The 19,785-nt window shown below is 40.2% G+C and overlaps 1 protein-coding gene and 1 pseudogene across 1 annotated transcript in view; both read left to right on the top strand.

The window, feature by feature from the left end:
- Positions 1–9,795, top strand: part of SERAC1 (serine active site containing 1) — a 78,332-nt gene extending 68,537 nt beyond the window's left edge. The window contains exons 13-18 of the mRNA XM_057740004.1: positions 155–293; positions 1,293–1,387; positions 2,610–2,707; positions 3,889–4,071; positions 5,246–5,389; positions 7,051–9,795. Of these exons, the coding sequence (XP_057595987.1) occupies positions 155–293; positions 1,293–1,387; positions 2,610–2,707; positions 3,889–4,071; positions 5,246–5,389; positions 7,051–7,187 (796 nt within the window). The 3' untranslated portion in view covers positions 7,188–9,795. The remainder of the gene's footprint in view (positions 1–154; positions 294–1,292; positions 1,388–2,609; positions 2,708–3,888; positions 4,072–5,245; positions 5,390–7,050) is intronic.
- Positions 8,630–19,486, top strand: LOC130854904 (40S ribosomal protein S6-like; annotated as a pseudogene).
- The last annotated feature ends 299 nt before the right edge of the window (positions 19,487–19,785 follow it).

Below are 19,785 nucleotides of genomic sequence, written 5' to 3'. Positions count from 1 at the left end.
CTCAGCAAATCTGTGCTTATGAAGCTTGCCTTAATTAGGTTTACTTTATGTCATGTAAACCTTCTAAGCACCATCCAAAGAGAGGGTTGTGTAGATTCTTATCAAGGTAATAATGCATTTTTCTGCTTCTTTTTAAAACTCTCTCCCCTGTTAGTCAGCCCATTAAAGCAGATATCCTGTTTATTCATGGCCTTATGGGAGCAGCCTTCAAAACGTGGCGCCAGCAGGACAGTGATCAGGATTTAACTGAAAAGGAGGAGGATGAAACCAAGTATACAACATGTTGGCCCAAGGTAAGGAAGCGGTTGCCTCTCATAGGCCACCCTTATCCCAACACACTGCTGTGTCACTGGACTTTGGAGTCCTCATTGTGACATGCTTACTTTTCTCTCTTTACTGGGATTTTTTTCCATGCAGTTTTTCTTTCCCTTGGGGACACTTACAGTATGTTACATGAAAAACTGGGCTTGTCACTCTGTGTGGTATAATTTAGGGTACATTCTATGACTCTAAAAGAGTATTTAAGTAAAAAACAGGGGCAAAGGGCAAAGGCCAGTAATAGTTCACTTCCATTAAAAATATAATTCAGTAAATAATATATTAATAAGTTGGCTAGTTCTTTGATTTTAATAATTATAAAAATAGAAAGACTTTGAAGAAGTAATTCTACTTTGGATTTCTTTGACATTATATCTTCTAAAGAGCCTAAACTCTGGAATGAATTTGTTGAATGAAATTTATCTGAAGCTCAGTGAAAACTAATGCTGTAAATATGTATAAATAGTTTCTGGGGCTTTGTTCCACCTTCACAAGGGCTTATCAGCAGCAAGAATGGTTGGCACTCTTTCTCTGGTGACACTGAAATATGGAGGTGACGATAAACCTCGGGTCCACAGAGACAGAACCGTGACTAGAATTAGTATCTCTGAGTTCTCAGGTCAAATCTCTAACCTCCATCACACTATTCTGTCTGTCCTGAGATCATAACTTTCTATTTTAATTGGCTTTCAAAAAGCCAGTTTGATCTAGACTCCAAAAACAGGCCCTGCTTTTGGTGGCAGCAGATTAAAATTGAGAATGTTCTCCTGAAACTTGCATAGACCTTATGTGATAAATACTAATACCACCTCGTGAGTCGAAGTCTAAAAAGATAAAATGTTGGAATTATTTTTCCAGCAATCTTTTACTAGTCAGTATTACAAGAGTCCTTTAGTTACAGATTTCAGTTGCTAGGAAATAAGTGGGACAGTGGAAATTCATATTTTTCCTTTTGTACCTTTTATTTTATGTAGTCGTGGTTAGCAAGAGACTGTCCCGCTCTCCGAATTATATCTGTGGAGTATGACACCAGCCTTAGCGACTGGAGAGCACGGTGCCCTATGGAAAGGTAACAGAGGGGAACGGTCCAGGCCACAAGTGAGCCTTGTGGGATGCAGGGGGGGGTTTATCTTTGCCACAGACAGGATTTTCTTTTGGAAAACTAACCTAACATTTTTTTTCTTCCTTCTAGAGGAAGTTAGCTATAAGTAATGAAACTGTATGAGGCTTAGGCATAGTGTCAATGTTGGGTTCCTAATGAGTCACTTAAAACTGTTCTCATAGTAAGGACAAGGGATTCTGGAGCAAAGTCTCCTTAGCTCCTCGAAGTAAACATGAGGCTTTCGGCTGTAGTGTTCACAAGCATCCCACCTAAAGGAAGCCAAGAGACAGATGCTGAGCGATGCAGGCTCCTTATGTCACTTGTACATCATATGTGCCAACTGTATGCACAAGAGAGAGCACTCGACTTCTGGGCTTCGGGGCCTAGACGGCAACCAAGTCTGCCTTTGACTCACTAGCCACCTCAGGTCATTTAACTGGTCTGGGAAGTTTGGTCCACAAATGGAGGGAGTTGGTCTGATCAGTGTTATCGAACTGTTATCTCCAAGTGACCCGCCCCACCTAGGTGCTGAGGGTCAGCAGGCAGGACCCCAGGGCTCCTTCCTCATTTCACCCAGAGGAGCTCTCCTAAACCTTTATTTCGAAGAAGGGATTCTCCAGATACACAGTTTAAAACTACCAGACCAGATAGCTTTACAGTTCCCTTTTAGTTTGAAAATTACTTATTTGAAGTCTGATTCCAATAGCTTTGTGCTGTTTCTAAGTAACAAAGCAAAGTGATGAAAGCTTAGTGTTTGTAACATAAATACAAGCAGATCTAAATAGCAATGACAGCTGACTCCACAGGTGAACTCGCCAAGGAACAGCATGGTCTCCATTGACCCTTGTCTCGTCAGGCCACATAATGAGAAGGGATGCACATCCTAGGTGGTGGAGGGAGTGGGAGTGAGACCCAAGTTTGACCTGTGAAAATTGCCAGATACATGTTAGACGCCTAAACAATGCTTGTTTAGTAAATATTCGCACTTACGCCAGTGTGACTAAGTTAGAGATGGGGAATGAGCAATTGCGGAAATCAACCAGAGAGAATAGAGGTATCCTGACTCCAAAATATAGCATGTAGAATTGGTCCAGTAAACAAAAGATCTTGCCTTAAAAAGTGGATAGCAAATATGGGGAGGCGGGGAGCAATAGCCTCCTGTCATACCTGCTGTTTTCATTTTGTTCAGAAAGTCCATTGCATTCAGGAGCAACGAACTTCTAAGGAAGCTCAGAGCTGCTGGTGTTGGGGACAGGCCCATGATCTGGGTGTCACACAGCATGGGTGGTAAGTATGTTTCATTGCTGCCAAGCGAGCGTGGTGAGGTTGTCAGCCATCCCAGCTAAGCTAAGATACCGCGGCTCTCTGTTTTATTTACCAGTGGCCCTTTCCCCCCTAAATGAATGTTTTTGGCTGTGGTTCCTTTCATGCCATTTGTTTTTCTAGAAGGGGACAACTGGTAAGAACCATATGTAAAGAAAATGAGTCAGACAATGCTTTCATTAGGCTTTACGCGTGGTAATGTGTAAATATCAGAAGCTATCCATGGCATGTATAAGCCCGACTTGTAAATATCCCTCAGCATTCCTGGCTGGTCCCAGGCCCCCCTTTCTTCCCGAGCCATCGCAGAGTCCATCATTGCTCTGGCGCCCACTGCGTGCCCGCTGACCCCTCACCCAAGCCTGCAGAGGTGGCAGTGTGATCGCAGGATCACAGGTCCCAGTGCTTGTTTGCCAAGCCTCATCTCCCACTTCTCTCAATGCACTCCCTCAATCCAGTGCTGAATTTCCACCATCCACCTTGCAGCGGGCCTTTCTGCAGCCCCTGGCCTGGTTTATCGGATGAAATGCTCAGGATTGCTGACTCTGAGTCTGGGCTTTTTGCTGAAAGAGAGGTGGATGTAGCCCTCTGTGTCCTCAGAGACCCACTGTTACCATCCATGTTACCTTTGTGTTTCCCTGTCAGCTCCAAGCCCGGGTTGGGGGACAGAAGAGAAGGTGCCTTCCTAGATGCATTTTCCCACAGCAGCTCTGTTTTCTCCACAGTGCATACGTGAGACTGTGTGTTTTTAATATTAGTCCTGTCCTAATGGAGTGGTCCTTAGTGGGCTGCTGTGGGCAGGTGGGGAGGCTGGCTGCTGCATACTCATTTCATTGATGGACGCCCAACATGCAATGCCTAACTTCTCTTCCCTGGGAGAGGGGATCCTGTGATGTAAGATCTGCCTTACAAATGAGTTTCTAGACTCTTACTTGTTTGTAGCCTTGTGCTGTGTATTTTAGAGGATTAGGAGCACTACTAAGTGTTAATATTTTAAGGTCCTGTTTGTTGGACTACAGAGAATTATTTAAACTTCTTTTTTTAAAAGAAAGCATCGCTTTTTCTGTATTTCTTGTTTGCTTTTTTTTTTTTTTAAATAATGAAGGGAAGAAAAATAGCTTACACATTGTTTTCTTTTCTGTGGCCAGGTCTTCTTGTCAAAAAGATGCTGTTGGAAGCCTCTAAGAAGCCAGAACTGAGCACTGTTATAAACAACACCAGAGGGGTGATCTTTTATAGCGTCCCTCATCATGGGTCCCGCCTGGCGGAGTACTCGGTTAATATTCGCTATCTTCTCTTTCCCTCTTTGGAAGTCAAAGAACTCAGCAAGGGTAATACTTTCTTTCAAAAGGGAACTGGCGTTGTATTAACACCAATTATACAGGAGGAGGAGGACAACAGTTTGTAACTTGACTATATTACCTCATTTTACTATCAGTGTGTTTAGACTATCATGGAAACTTTTTGGTTTGGGTTAATTTTTCTGTGATACCTTCCCTTTTTGTTCTTAAGCCATTATCTGCTCAAGTTTTAATGCTGTCTTAAATATTTAAAACTTTAAAAGTTACATAATGTTTTAAGTATTATTCCAAATTAATGCTGTCTTAAATATTTAAAACTTTAAAAGTTACATAATGTTTTAAGTATTATTCCAAATTACCAATGAACTGCTTTTTTCCATGAGTTTGGAAAATCATCAGCTGCTAAAATATACATGAGCTTTAAAGATAGTCATCATATTAATTATAAAGCATTATATTTATTTTGGGTTAATAAGCATCCTCTCTATCTCTGGAACACCTGTTAACCAGAATTTTGGGACCCTGGCTTGAGCCTGAATATGTCACTGTTTTTCTGCCCATATGCTTGTTCTGCTTTATAGAGAGTCATTGGATTTTAAATCTTCTGTTGAATTTTAATTTTTTGCAGTCAGATTTTATTTGCCAGAAGTTCTTTCTTGTTCTGTGATACATTTTCTTTTGAAATCATTCTAAAGTTACTAATTAGAGGGGTTTTTTTTTAAGTGTCTTCTGTGCTTAGGTTTTGTTTGCTCACTGAGACTGTCTCTCTTAGGTGGTCAGCTTTCCTCTAAGACCTGGTGCTTCTTGGTTGCTTTTTCATACTTGAGGATGGGGGACAGGAAGGGATGGGTGCTCTGTGATTATAGACAGGCTCTGTTCATGGGAGGCTGTGCTTCAGAGTGGACATCCGGGTGCCAGCCAGCACACTGGGGGACCCCTCAGTCCCACACACCAAACTGCCCTGAGTACTGCTTCCAGTCAGCCAATAATGTGAGAAAACTCTCCCGCTGATATCAGCCTAGGTTGGTTCTAGGTTGGTTTTAACCCTTTATTCTCATTTTAATGGCTTCTTAGGAAGGAGAGAAAATAAGCCACCATCTTGAATCAGAACCAAATTTCTTCTCTCAATTTGGAAGGTTGATACATTTTATCATAAACTAGATAAACAGAACTTGTTACATTCTCATTCTCTGTAATTTTACAGATTCTCCTGCACTTAAAACACTACAGGATGACTTTCTGGAGTTCGCAAAAGACAAAAACTTCCAGGTGCTGAGTTTTGTGGAAACACTACCAACCTACATTGGCAGCATGATTAAACTCCACGTGGTACCTCTGGAGTCAGCAGGTATTCACTCTTGAAACTCGTTCACCCTTAGATTCCTGGTTGGTGGTAATCATAAACGTAAACTTTTATATTCAGTTTCTCAGTTTTAGGAGACAGTTTTATATAGATCTAGATTCTATTATTCTTTTAAGCCATAGATTAAAATTGCTCTGCAAACATTTAACCTTGGCATTCCCCTCCCCTTCTTTTATTTAACTGATTAGATGGCAAAGGTTAATTGGGTAACTCTGCGTTAGCTCTCAACAGTGAAATCTGCTGCATTAGGGTAGGAATACAGAGCTTTTCTATCAGCTAGATTAAAAGGAGCATTTCATTTAACAGACTGACAGGTGCCTGCAGGAACCTTAAAGAAATCAGCTGAAGGTGTGGAAGCTTAGTAAATAACTGGAAGATACCTGGGGAGTGTTCAAGCAACAAAGATTTCGAGGGAAAAAAACTATTGTTAAAGTTCAGTCTCTTCCTAATCCTGCGGCTGAGGGAAATGACCAATGCCTGCTACTGGAGAGTGCCGGGCCCGAGTCTCAGTTCTCTCTGCAGCCTCCTGCGTTACTCTGTGCAGAGTAAATAGCCCGTGCAACTCACTCCCTGAAATGCTTTCCCCTCACCCGGCTAACCCTTTCGTTTGCTTGTCAGACCCTTTTCTGGTCACCTCGGGGGCTGGGTCAGGTGCTGTCCTGGCAGCACTGGCCATACTGAGAGCTCCTGGCAGCCCGGCGTGGTGTGTATTTGGCGCGCCTGCCAGCTGGTTCTTCTGTCTGCATAGCAAGTTCTGTCCTACTTCATTATTTATTATCTAAATAAAATTTAAAAGGCTTGATACCCTAGAGTGGAACCTGAAGAGACTTTACCTTAAAGTAATATGCCACAGGGTGAGGGGTTGCTATTTGGTAGTTGAGGAACCTAAAGAGTTCAAAGAACAGCGGCTAGTTTTTTGGGTTTTTGTTTTTTAACATGACTTTGGAAGCTTAAAACAAAATTAATATTGTGGACCAGCTGCTGGTAGTGACATAGCCTTGTCATAATTCTGTTCACCCCTTCTTCTGTGTCACCAGGTGGCCTGCCTGCCTTCATAACCACCAGCTGCACTTCCTCACCTGGCTGGCCTCACTAGTACCTCCTGTCACTTCCATCTAGGTGGACTTGGCTAGGCTGAAACATGCAAAACTCAACTAATCGCTCAGCACCACACAATCTCCTCTGGTAGAGTGAGCATGGAGGTTGGGTATAAAAGGATTCCATGTGAGACGTTCCCATTCTTTTCATCAGGGCAAGGGAGCTCATTATCAAGTTTCTAATATTAGCTCTAGAAAAAGAAGTGGTTCAGAGAAGTGTGGATAACTTAGTAATAACCTGCAGTGTGTAAAGGTTTTGAAGGTGTTAGTGCTCAGGCTCTATTCACTACTGAATTAGGAAGTAGGCAGCACACACAGGCAGAATTTAGGAGAAAAGCATAAATTATAAATACACCCACTGAGACTCCATTCTCATGTGATTAGTCAAATACAGTTTAGCTAGTCAAACTGTAAATTCTTTATCTCTTAAAAGAGGTCTCTATCACAACCAGATCAACATTTACAACTACCCATTTGGCCTCTTTCACTATTGACAGGGGGCAGCTTTTATTTTTACTTAAATTTTATTGATATTTTTGTTTTCTTCAGATCTAGGCATTGGAGAGCTAATTCCTGTGGATGTTAACCATTTGAACATTTGTAAGCCAAAGAAAAAGGATGCTTTTTTGTACCAGCGTACCTTACAATTCATCCGTGACACTTTAGCCAAAGACCTGGAAAACTGACAGTTGTCTTTTTCCGTTTTCATACATGAAGACAGTGCAAGAAACGTGGTTTTCTCTCTTTTTAAGCTCTACGCAATCGTGCAGATGTAGTCATTATGGCATCAGTGTGGCCTGGAGTATGTTGCCGGCAACAGAATATTGTTCTGTAAAACAAACACAGTGGCAATCAAAGAATAAAGGGCCGGACTGGATTCTTCTGATTTAAAAAACTTCCATGTGTGCCAGTGGGTGCTTTGCAGTGTTGTCCCTGGTGATAGGAGCAAGCTGCCATGGATAGAGGATGTGATCTGTGACTTTTGTCATCTGTGACTGTCCCCAGCTTATGCTGGGAGCAGCACTGATGGCTCTGCAGGGAGAGCCGTCACCAACTTACCACAGAAATGCCTTTTGGAGGGTACCTAAAATGGAGAGAGAATGAACTAGAACATGAAGACTCTGTTTTGGGTTTGGGTTTCCATGTGCTGTAAATTTTTAAAAACTTGTCAGTGTAAACCTTTGTCTAACATGTTAGCTTTGTTGCACCTCTTGTCATCCATGGGTCAGTTCCTTGTAAGTTTTTATTTTCATATTGCTGAGAACAAATATTTCTCTTTTTAAAAAACTTCTAGCCTGTAATAATTCTTTCCAGACTGTAGCTACCTATACTTTTAATTTTTCCCAGGTAAGAATAATAAATCCATTATTGATCAGAGTGTGAAATAAAACTATTCTAAGCCATTATGTATATACATTAGCAATACTTAGTATCAAGATTCTCAGATTCTTTTTAGCTAAATAAAGTATACCATTTCTTGCTCATTAGGAAGTGGTATTAATTGGTCTCCAGTAATATGAAAAATAGGAAAGCATATTGATGACTTCTTTTAAATAACAGCATTATTGAGATATAATTCACATACTATAAGATTCACCCTTTTAAATGTACAGTTTGATTTTTAGTGTATTTTCAGAGTTGTGCAACCATCACCACTGTCTAATTTCAGAACACTTCATCATCCCCCCAAATAACCCCATACCCGTTAGCAATCACTTCTCCTCTCCTCTCCCCCAGCCCCTGGTAAACATTAATCTTCTGTCTCTCTGGATTTGCCAACATGAACATTTCATATAAATGGACTCTTACAAGATGTGGCCTTCTGTGTCCGGCTTCTTTCTCAGCATAATGTTTTCAGGGGTCATCCATGATGTAGCATGTACACATGTAGTACTTCATTCCTTTTTATGGCCAAATAATATTCCACTGTATGGATGTACCATATTTGTTTACCATTCCTCAGTTGAGGGACATTTAGGTTCTTTCCATGCTGGGGCTGTTATGAAGAATGCTGCTGTGAACATTCACGTACACGTTTTTGTGTGGACGTGTTTTCCATTCTTTTGGGTATATACTAGGAATGGAATTGCTGGGTCATGTTAAGCTTATGTTTACCATTTTGCGCGTGATGGACATTGGTAGAATGGGATAGTCAAAGCTAAAAAAAAAAAAAGAGTACAGCATCTGAAGGTAAACTGTGGTCATCAGTAAACCCTAACAACATCTAATTGTTTAATTATACAACAACCTAACAAATGACTTAACTACCTGTTTTATTATGTAGCTAGAGAGAGTGTGTTGGTTAGCTATCAACAATAAACTGTAGCTAATGGGATCCCCTGGGAACAGGGGGTAGATATGTTTGGTTGGTTTTTTTTTTCTGTTTTCCATGAACCATGGCAGATAAACCATGGTTGAAACATCTGTTCATTAACTTAAGAGTAACAGAATGAAACCCCACTCAATATATAAATCTCAATATAGCCATTAGAGCTGTGCTTTAAAAATAAGGTCTGGGAGAGAGATCCAGTGTGCTCTGAATTACTACAGCTTTTCAGGCAAGTCACTTACCATTTCTGTTCATTCTGTTTATGAAATGGAGATGATGTACACAGATTCACTTCATCAGTCTTGTGAGATTTAAGTGAATAATGTTTTAAAAAATATTCATCACATGAAAAGCCCTAAGAACACAAAGTATGAAAACATATACACTGGAAATAGTTTTAAACTTAGACCATCAATAAAATGGTTCTCCTAGTTCAATCAGCCTTGTTTAAATATCCTTTCTGGAAAAAAATTTCAAAGAAGCTTTCTATTACTTTTTCCCTTATGTGAAAAGTCATTTTAAATAATCTATCCAGGAAGGAAATAAACAGAATACAAGTGTTAGAGAGCAAACTACTGAAAGCAAGCTGTACATAAAATTTAGATGAAAAATTAGTTATCCTTATCTATAACCCCTTTACTTCTTTCCAGTTATGCTGTCGACCCTAAAAGTCAAGGGCACTGAGTCCCTCTTTACTCCAATGTTCAAATGTCACCATAGAAAGAGACTACAAATGGAGGCTTATGATACCTTTCTGGACTCCATCTCAACCATTCACCCAAGGTTACACTGACAGCCAGAATATAGTGGATGACACGGCCCTCTGCCCAGTGGGCGCACCCATGGTGGCAGTGCCAGCACTGATTTCCTGTTGAAAAAGCACAGTAATACAGTGGTGTATCTCTTTTGAACTTGGTTCATAATTTACAGTGTCCCTCAAATTATTTCTAATTCCTAAGTTTGACTTTTAGGCACAACCTCTTGAATTTTCATCTCTTTGTAATATTAAATATGTTAATGTATAGTTTGGTTTTTATTGACATTTGGTATAAAAATTATGTCCATGAAAAAAATTTAAATGTGCTCAATAAATGCATTTTAAAGTACTTAGTACAACTGATCATACCCTTATATTAGATGTGGAACACTCCCCAAAGCTAATCACTTAAAATCTATTAGAAATTTACTGTATAATTATAAATTGCCTTAAAGCAGAAGACATAAAAAGACAGTTTAACATCCAAGAAGTTCCAAATTAAGAAAAAGCCATTCTTGTAAAAACTCCAGTCTTAATCTGCTTTCAGCCTGGCCTTGGAGTTTAGAAGCAGTGTCATGAAGTTCAACATCTGGTTCCAAAGTTTGGAAACACAAAGCTTACTAGAACCTTTGATTTTTGATTTAATCCAAACTTTATCTCAGGATTGTTAAAGCTAATTTATAATGAAAGCTGGATACACACTGATTCCTAGGGCCATTAGAGACTGCCTGGATATGCATGTAATCTTTGAGCATAGAAAGCTTTTGTCATGTATACATCTAGATTGATTTCAGAATATTTTGACATCTGAGATTACTAGATTAAGACATATTTGAGAGTTCTGGACCAAGATGGTGACATAGGAGGCTCCTGAACTCGCCTGCTCCGCAGACAACCAAATCTACAGCTACATACAGAACAGTTCCCTCAGAGGGAAGTTCAGAAACTAGCTGAGCAACTCTTACGTTGGGTGAATGAGAAAATGCCCATGCTGAAATGGATAGGCAAGGATGAGACACTGTCACCATAAATCTCACCCTTGGCACAGTGAGGTACAATCAGGAGGGAACACACAACTCCCAGCTTCTGCCCAAGGAGTGAAGTGTTTGGGCCCAACATACAGTGCCCCAACTTCTAAGTCTTCCATCTGAAGGACAGACCCCAAAACACCTCGCTTTGAAAGCCAACAGTGGGGGAGGAATCAAGATGGCGGAGTAAGAGTATGTGCGCTCACTCCCTCTTGCAAGAGCACCAGAATTACAACTAACTGCTGAACAACCATCAACAGAAAGACACTGGAACTCACCAAAAATAACCACCCCACATCCAGAGACAAAGGAGAAGCCGCAATGAGACGGTAGGCTGGGCACAATTGCGTTAAAATCAAATCCCATAAATGCTGCGTGGGTGACTCAAGCTGGAGAACAGTTATACCGCAGAAGTCCTGAGGGTTCTGAGCCCCACATCAGGCTTCCTAACCTGGGCGTCCAGCAATGGGAGGAGGAATCCCCAGAGAATCAGACTTTGAAAGCCAGAGGGATTGGATTGCAGGACCTCCACAGGACTGGGGAAAATGGAGACACCACTCTTGAAGGGCACACAAAAATGTGTGCTCACCAGGACCCATGGGGAAGGAGCAGTGACCCCATAGGAGACTGAACCAGACCTACCTGCTGGTGATGGAGGGCTGCCTGCAGAGGTGGGGGGCAGCTGTGGCTCACCGAGGAGACAGGGGCACTGGCAGCAGGAGTTCTGAGAAGTGCTCACTGGCGTGAGCCCTTCCAGAGTCCACCATTAGCTCCACCAAAGAGCCTGTAAGCTCCAGTGCTGGGTCGCCTTAGGCCAAAAGGCCACCAGGGTGGGAACACAGCCCCACCCACTGGCAGACAAGCAGATAAAAGTGTCACTGAGCTCCACCCAACAAATCAGATTAAAGTTTTACTGAGCTCCACCCACCCAGCCAAACCCACCATCAGTCCCTCCCATCAGGAAGCACCCACCAGCCTCCTAGAGAGCTTCCTCCACAAGAGGGCAGACAGCAGAATCAAGCAGTATCAGCAGTATTTCATCTTGTGGAACTGAAAATCACAGCCACAGAAAGACAGAGAAAATGAAAAGGCAAAAGACTTTGTACCAGTTGAAGGGACAAGATAAAACACCAGACAAACAACTAAATGAAGAGGAGATAGGCACTCTTCCAGAAAAAGAATTCAGAATAACGATGGTGAAGATGATCCAGGACTTTGAAAAGAGATTGGATGCAAAGATCGAAAAGTTGCAAGAAAAGATTACCAAAGACCTGGAAGAATTAAAGAACAAACAAACAGAGATATGCAACACAATAACTGAAATGAACAATACACTAGAAGGAACCAATAGCAGATTAACTGAGGCAGAAGGACGAATATGTGACCTGGAAGACAGAATGGTGATAATCACTGATGCAGAAAAGAATAAAGAAAAAAGAATGAAAAGAACTGAAGACAGCCTAAGAGACCTCTGGGACAATGTTAAACACACCAACATTTGCATTATAGGGGTCCCAGAAGGAGAAGAGAGAGACAAAAGACCTGAGAAAATACTGTAAGAGATTATAGTTGAAAACTTCCCTAACATGGGAAAGGAAATAGCTACCCAAGTGCAGGAAGCACAGAGTCCCAGGCAGGATAAAACCAAGGAGAAACATGCCAAGACATATAGTAGTCAAACTGACAAAAAATGAAAGAGAAAAGTTATTAAAAGCAACAAGGGAAAAACAACAAATAACATACAAGGGAACTCCCATCAGGTTAACAGCTGATTTCTCAGCAGAAACTCTACAGGCCAGAAGGGAGTGGCATGATATATTTAAAGTGATGAAAGGGAAGAACCTACAACCAAGAATACTCTCCCCAGCAAGGATCTCATTCAGATTCAACGGGGAAATCAAAAGCTTTACAGACAAGCAACAGCTAAGAGAATTCAGCACCACCAAACCAGTCTTACAACAAATGCTAAAAGAACTTCTCTAAGAGGGAAACATAAGAGAAGAAAAGGAACTACAAAAACAAAAACAAAGCAATTAAGAAAATGGGAATAGGAACATACATATCGATAATCACCTCGAATGTAAATGGACTAAATGCCCCAACCAAAAGACACAGACTGGCTGAATGGATACAAAAACAAGACCCATATATATGCTGTCTACAAGAGACCCACTTCAGACCTAGGGACACATACAGACTGAAAGTGAGGGGATAGAAAAAGATATTCCATGCAAATGGAAATCAAAAGAAAGCTGCAGTAGCGATACTCATATCAGATAAAATAGACTTTAAAATAAATGTTACAAGAGACAAGAAAGGACACTACATAAAGATCGAGGGATCCATCCAAGAAGAGGAGATAACAATTATAAATATATATGCACCCAATATAGGAGCACCTCAATACATAAGGCAAATGCTAACAACCATGAAAGAGGAAATGGACAGGAACACAATCATAGTGGGGGACTTTAACACCCCACTTACACCAATGGACAGATCATCCACACAGAAAATTAATAAGGAAACACAAGCTTTAAATGACACAATAAATCAGCCTGATTTAATGGATATCTATAGGACATTACATCCAAAAACAGCAGATTACACATTCTTCTCAAGTGCACATGGAACAGTCTCCAGGATAGATCACATTTTGGGTCATAAATCAAGCCTTGGTAAATTCAAGAAAACTGAAATCGTATCAAGCACCTTTTCTGACCACAACGCTATGAGATTAGAAATCAATTACAGGAAAAACACTGTAAAAAACACAAACACGTGGAGGCTAAACAATACGCTACTAAATAACCAACAGATCACTGAAGAAATCAAAGAGGAAATCAAAAAATACCTAGAGATAAATGACAATGAAAACACAACGACCCAAAACCTATGTGATGCAGCAAAGGCAGTTCTAAGAGGGAAGTTTATAGTGATACAATCCTACCTCACGAAACAAGAAATATCCCAAATAAACAATCTAACCTTACACCTAAAGAAACTAGAGAAAGAAGAGCAAACAAAACCCAAAGTTAGTAGACGAAGAGAAATCATAAAGATCAGAGCAGAAATAAATGAAATAGAGACAAAGAAAACAATAGCAAAAATCAATAAAACTAAAAGCTGGTTCTTTGAGAAGATAAATAAAATCGATAAACCTCTAGCAAGACTCATCAAGAAAAAGAGGGAGAGGACTCAAATCAATAAAATTAGAAAGGAAACAGGAGAAGTTACAACGGACACCACAGAAATAAAAAGCACCATAAGAGATTACTACAAGCAATTATATGCCAATAAAATGGACAACCTGGATGAAATGGACAGATTCTTAGAAAGGTATAACCTTCCAACACTGAATCAGGAAGACATAGAAAATATGAACAGACCAATCACAAGTAATGAAATTGAAACTGATTAAAAATCTCCCAACAAACAAAAGTCCAGGACCAGATGGATTCACAGGTGAATTTTGTCAAACATTTAGAGAAGAGCTAACACCCATCCTTCTCAAACTCTTGCAAAACATTGCAGAAGAAGGAACAATCCCAAACTCATTTTATGAAGCCACCATCACCCTGATACCAAAACCAAAGATACTACAAAAAAAAGAAAACTACAGACCAATATCACGGATTAATTTAGATGCAAATATCCTCAACAAAATACTAGCCAACAGAATCCAACAACACATTAAAAGGATCACACACCATGATCAAATGGGGTTTATCCCTGGAATGCAAGGATTCTTCAATACACGCACATCAATCAATGTGATACACCATATTAACAAACTGAAGGATAAAAACCACATGATCATCTCAATAGATGCAGAAAAAGCTTTTGACAAAATTCAACACCCATTTATGATAAAAACTCTCCAGAAGGTGGGCAGAGAGGAAACCTACCTCAACATAAGAAAGCCATATATGACAAACCCACAGCAAACATCATTCTCAATGGTGAAAAACTGGAAGCATTCCCTCTAAGATCAGGAACAAGACAAGGATGTCCACTCTCGCCACTACTGTTCAACATAGTTTTGGAAGTCCTTGCCACAGCAATCAGAGAAGAAAAAGAAATAAAAGGAATCCAAATTGGAAAAGAAGTAAAACTGTCACTGTTTGCAGATGACATGATACTATACATAGAAAATCCTAAAGATGCCATCAGAAAACTACTCGAGCTAATCAATGAATTTGGTAAAGCTGCAGGATACAAAATGAACACACAGAAATCTCTTGCATTTCTATACACCAACAATGAAAGATCAGAAAGAGAAATTAAGGAAACAATCCCATTCACCATTGCAACAAAAAGAATAAAATACCTAGGAATAAACCTAACCAAGGAGGTAAAAGACCTGTACTCAGAAAACCATAAGACACTAATGAAAGAAATCAAAGAAGACACAAACAGATGGAGGGACATACCATGTTCTTGGACTGGAAGAATCAACATTGTGAAAATGACTATACTACCCAAAGCAATTTATAGATTCAATGCAATCCCTATCAAATTACCAATGGCATTTTTCACAGAACTAGAACAAGAAATTCTGTGATTTGTATGGAAACGCAAAAGACCCCGAATAGCCAAAGCAATCCTGAGAAGGAAAGACAGAGCTGGTGGAATCAGGCTTCCCGAATTCAGGCTATACTACAAGGCTACAGGGATCAAGACAGTATGGTACTGGCACAAAAACAGATATATAGATCAATGGAACAGGATAGAAAGCCCAGAGGTAAACTATGGTCAACTAATCTATGACAAAGGAGGCAAGGATATACAATGCAGAAAAGGCAGCCTCTTCAATAAGTGGTGCTGGGAAAACTGGACAGCTACATGTAAAAGAATGAAATTAGAACAATTCCTAACACCATACACAAAAATAAACTCAAAATGGATAAAAGACCTAAATGTAAGGCCAGACACTAAAACTCCTAGAGGAAAACATAGGAAGAACACTCTTTGACATAAATAACAAGATCTTTTCTGATCCACCCCCTAGAATAATGGAAATAAAAACAAAAATAAATAAGTGGGACCTAATGAAATTTCAAAGCTTCTGCACAGCAAGGGAAAGTATAAGCAGGACGAAAAGACAACTCTCAGAATGGGAAAAAATATTTGCAAACGAATCAACAGACAAAGGACTAATCTCCAAAATATATAAACAGTTTATCCAGCTCAACATCAAAAAAACAAACAACCCAATCAAAAAATGGGCAGAAGACCTAAATAGGCATTTCTCCAAAGAAGACATACGGATGGCCAAGAGGCACATGAAAAGCTGCTCAACATCACTCATTATTAGAGAAATACAAATCAAAACGACAATGAGGTATCACCTCACACCGGTTAGAATGGGTATCATCAGAAAATCTACAAACAGTAAATGCTGGAGAGGGTGTGGAGAAAAGGGAACCCTCTTGCATTGCTGGTGGGAATGTAAATTGATACAGCCACTATGGAAAACAGTATGGAGGTTCCTTGCGAAACTAAAAGTAGAACTACCATATCATCCATCAATCTCACTACTGGGCATATACCCAGAGAACACCATAATTCAAAAAGACACATGCACTCCAATGTTCATTGCAGCACTATTTACAATAGCCAGGACATGGAAGCAACCTAAATGCCCATCAACAGATGAATGGATAAAGAAGATGTGGTACATACATACAATGGAATAGTACTCAGCTGTAGAAAGCAATGAAACTGGGACATTTTTAGAGACATGGATGGACCTAGAGACTGTCATAGAGTGAAGTGAGTCAGATAAAAACAAATATTGTATATTAACACATATATGTGGACTATAGAAAAATGGTACAGATCAACTGGTTTGCAAGGCAGAAATAGAGACACAGATGTAGAGAACAAACATATGGACACCAAGTGGGGAAAGCAGGGAGGGTTGGGGGGGAATGAACTGGGAGATTGGGATACCAAATTGTACACTCTAAATATATGCAGTTTATTGTAAAAAATAAAAAGTTAAAAAAAAATTAAGCTCCTCTAAGGGAAAAAAAAAAAATAAAGAAAGCCAACAGGGCTTGCATCGACAAGACCCACCAGTCTATAGCAAAGAAACAGTTCTTAAATGGGCTTGCAAGGACTCATAGTGGCTATTCCCCCAGGGCTCAGCACAAGGCAGCAGACAGAAATGCCCATCTCCCAGTGGTTTCATGAAAGATGCCTATTTGCTTATCTTAAAGCTGCAGCCTGAGGACCAGGTTTCTAATTCAGCACACATCTAGAGGATGACTGTGATCTTCCCTGGAGACCAGGGAGGCTGGTGGGTTCTGTCTGCATTCTCCTTCTGGCTCACTCGAGGTTGCTGGGGTCTCCCTGGAAGGAGTTTGGGGAGATCTCTGGTGCCTTGGCTTTTGTGGCTGTTGCCCAGGGAGTGCACCTCTTGATTAACTTGCCTCTGATGGCCAGCAGGCCTTGTGTCTGTGGATCCCACAGCAAACAGTTCCATCTCCTTATTGGTCAGCACAGAGGGGGAGCAGAGAGAAACACCCATCTTCCAGGGTTTCCCTGAAAGAGGTCTATTTGTATACTTGAAAAGCTGCTGCCTGAGGGTCCAGTTTCCAATCAGCCTGCACCTAGGTACTGACTGAGAATGTCCCCTTTGGAACACTGACAGAGCCACTAAGAACAGAGAAGGCAGCTCAGACGATCACGGAGTTTGAGAGACGACCAAGAGCTCGGTGGGCTGAATTCTTGGTTCATGTCCTACACGAGACAATTCTGTCAAGATCTGTCAAGACTCGGAGAGGTGGCTATTTAATGCACAGAACCCAACACAGAGAGTTAAGGAAAATGAAGAAACAGAGGTATATGTTGCAAACAAAAGAATAAGATGAACTCCATAAACAGACCTTAATGAAATGGAGATAAATGATAAGTTCCAAATAACGGTCATAAACATGCTCACCATGGTCAGGAGAGTAATGTATGAACAAAGCGAGAATTTCAGCCAAGATGTAGAAAATATAAGAAAGTATCAATCAGAAGTCACAGAGCTGAAGAATACTGAACTGAAAAATGTAATGGGGGGGCGGGGATCAGTGGCAGACTAGATCATGGGGAAGGAAGGGTGAGCCATCTCAAAAACAGGGCCGTGGCATGGCGGAATGCATCCAATCAGAGGGCAGGCAAAAAAAAAAGAAAAGAATGAAAGAGAGTGAGGATAGCTTAAGAGACCTATAGGATACCATCAAGCAGACCAATACTTGCATTATAGAGGTCCCAGAAGGAAAAGAGAGAAAAAAGGGTCGGAAAGCTCATGCAAAGAAATCAAGGCTAAAATCTTCCCTAAGCAGGAATTCCAGAAAGTTCCAAATAAGATGAATTTAAAGAGCCCCACACCCTTTGCTGTACACTGGAAACTAACACAACATTGTAAATTAACTATACTCCAATAAAAAAAATGTTTTAAAGCAAACAAAAAACAAAGAGCTCCACACTGAGACACATTATAATTCAACTGTCAAAACAAGGAGAGAATCTTAAAAGCAAGAGAAAAACAACTTGTTACATACAAGAGAACCCCATAAGACTACCAGCAGATTTTTTTGCAGAACCTTTGCAGGCCAGAGAGGAGTGGCACAATATATTTCAAGCACTGAAAGAAACTAAGAATACTCTACCTGGCAAAGTGGTTCTTCAGAGTGGAAGAAGAGATGGTGTTTTTTTCAGACAAGCAAAAGCTGGAGGAGTTCAACACTACCAGATCAGACTTACAAGGACTGTTAAAGGGACTTCTCAAGCTGAAATGAAAGGACACTAGTAACAGGAAAACATATTAAAGCATAAATCTCACCAGTAAATGTAAATACATTTACATTTGGTGGTCCCTGACTTAGAATGGTTCAACTTAATGATTTTTTGATTTTATGATGGTACAAAAGTGATATGCATTCAATAGAAACTGTACTTTAAATTTTGATCTTTTCCTGGGATAGCAAAATATGGTATGATACTCTCTTGTGATGCTGGGCAGCGGCCGCAAGCCACAGCTCCCAATCAGCCATGTGGTCACGAGGATAAACAGCTGATGCACTTAAAACCTTTCTGTACCTATGCAACCATTCTGTTCTTCACTTTCAGTATTCCATAAATTACATGAGATATTCAACACTTTATTATAAAATAGGCTTTGTGTTAGATGATTTTGCCCAACTGTAGGCTAATGTAAGTGTTGTGAGCACATTTAAGGTAGTCTAGGCTTAGCTATGATTTTCAGTACGTTAGGTGTTTTAAATGCATTTTCAAATTACAATATTTTCAATTTACAATGGATTTATCAGGATGTAACCCCATCATAAGTTGAGAAGGATGTCTTGACCCATGGCCATGTCTGCCTGCTACTGAGTAAAGAGCATTCCTGTTACAGGTCAAGGAGGACTGGAGAAAGAAAGCACAAATTTATACAGGGTTGCACTGCAGCTGCTAATCTGAGTGTTCTCAATTTGGTCATTGTTAAAAAAAAAAAAGGCGGCGGTGGAGGAGAGGGAGGATATTTCTGGACTCACTAATATTACTGTGCTTTGTTACTTGGGGCCCAAAAGAGCTGGTGGATCCACAAACTTTTCAATCTCTCTAAAGAAGATAGCATTTGCCTGTATGTTGAGAGAAAACCCCTAAACAAAGAGGGTGAGAAACCTGGGACCAAATCACCCAAGATTCAGTGTCTTGTTACTCTACATAATGTGCAAAACAAAATGTTGCTGTATTGCTCTGAAGAAATAGTGTACTAAGAAAAATAAGGAAGAGGCTGCAGAATATGCTATGCCTTTGACCAAAAGAATGAAGGAAGCCAAAGCAAAACACCAGGAACAGGTTACCAAGAGATAGAGTCTGATAGTTAAGAGCTTTGATCTCCAAATCAAGTCCAGTCAAAAATGCAATGTTCTAAAAGTAACAAATAAATAAGATCAGACATCAGAAAAAAATTGTACGGAACCACAAAAGACCCTGAATAGCCACAGTAATTCTGAAAAAGAAAAAGCTGGAGGCATCACTCTTCCTGATTTCAAACTGTATTTCAAAGTTATCGTAATCAAAACACTATGGTATTGGCATAAAAACAGATAATAGATCGACGGAACTGAATATAGAGCACAGAAGTAAACTTCATGCACATATGGTCAATT

The sequence above is a fragment of the Hippopotamus amphibius genome, chromosome 6 (assembly GCF_030028045.1).
Source record: "Hippopotamus amphibius kiboko isolate mHipAmp2 chromosome 6, mHipAmp2.hap2, whole genome shotgun sequence".
Lineage (NCBI taxonomy): Eukaryota > Metazoa > Chordata > Mammalia > Artiodactyla > Hippopotamidae > Hippopotamus > Hippopotamus amphibius.
The sequence above is the reverse complement of the archived record's forward strand: the minus strand, read 5'-3'. Positions and strand labels throughout refer to the sequence as shown.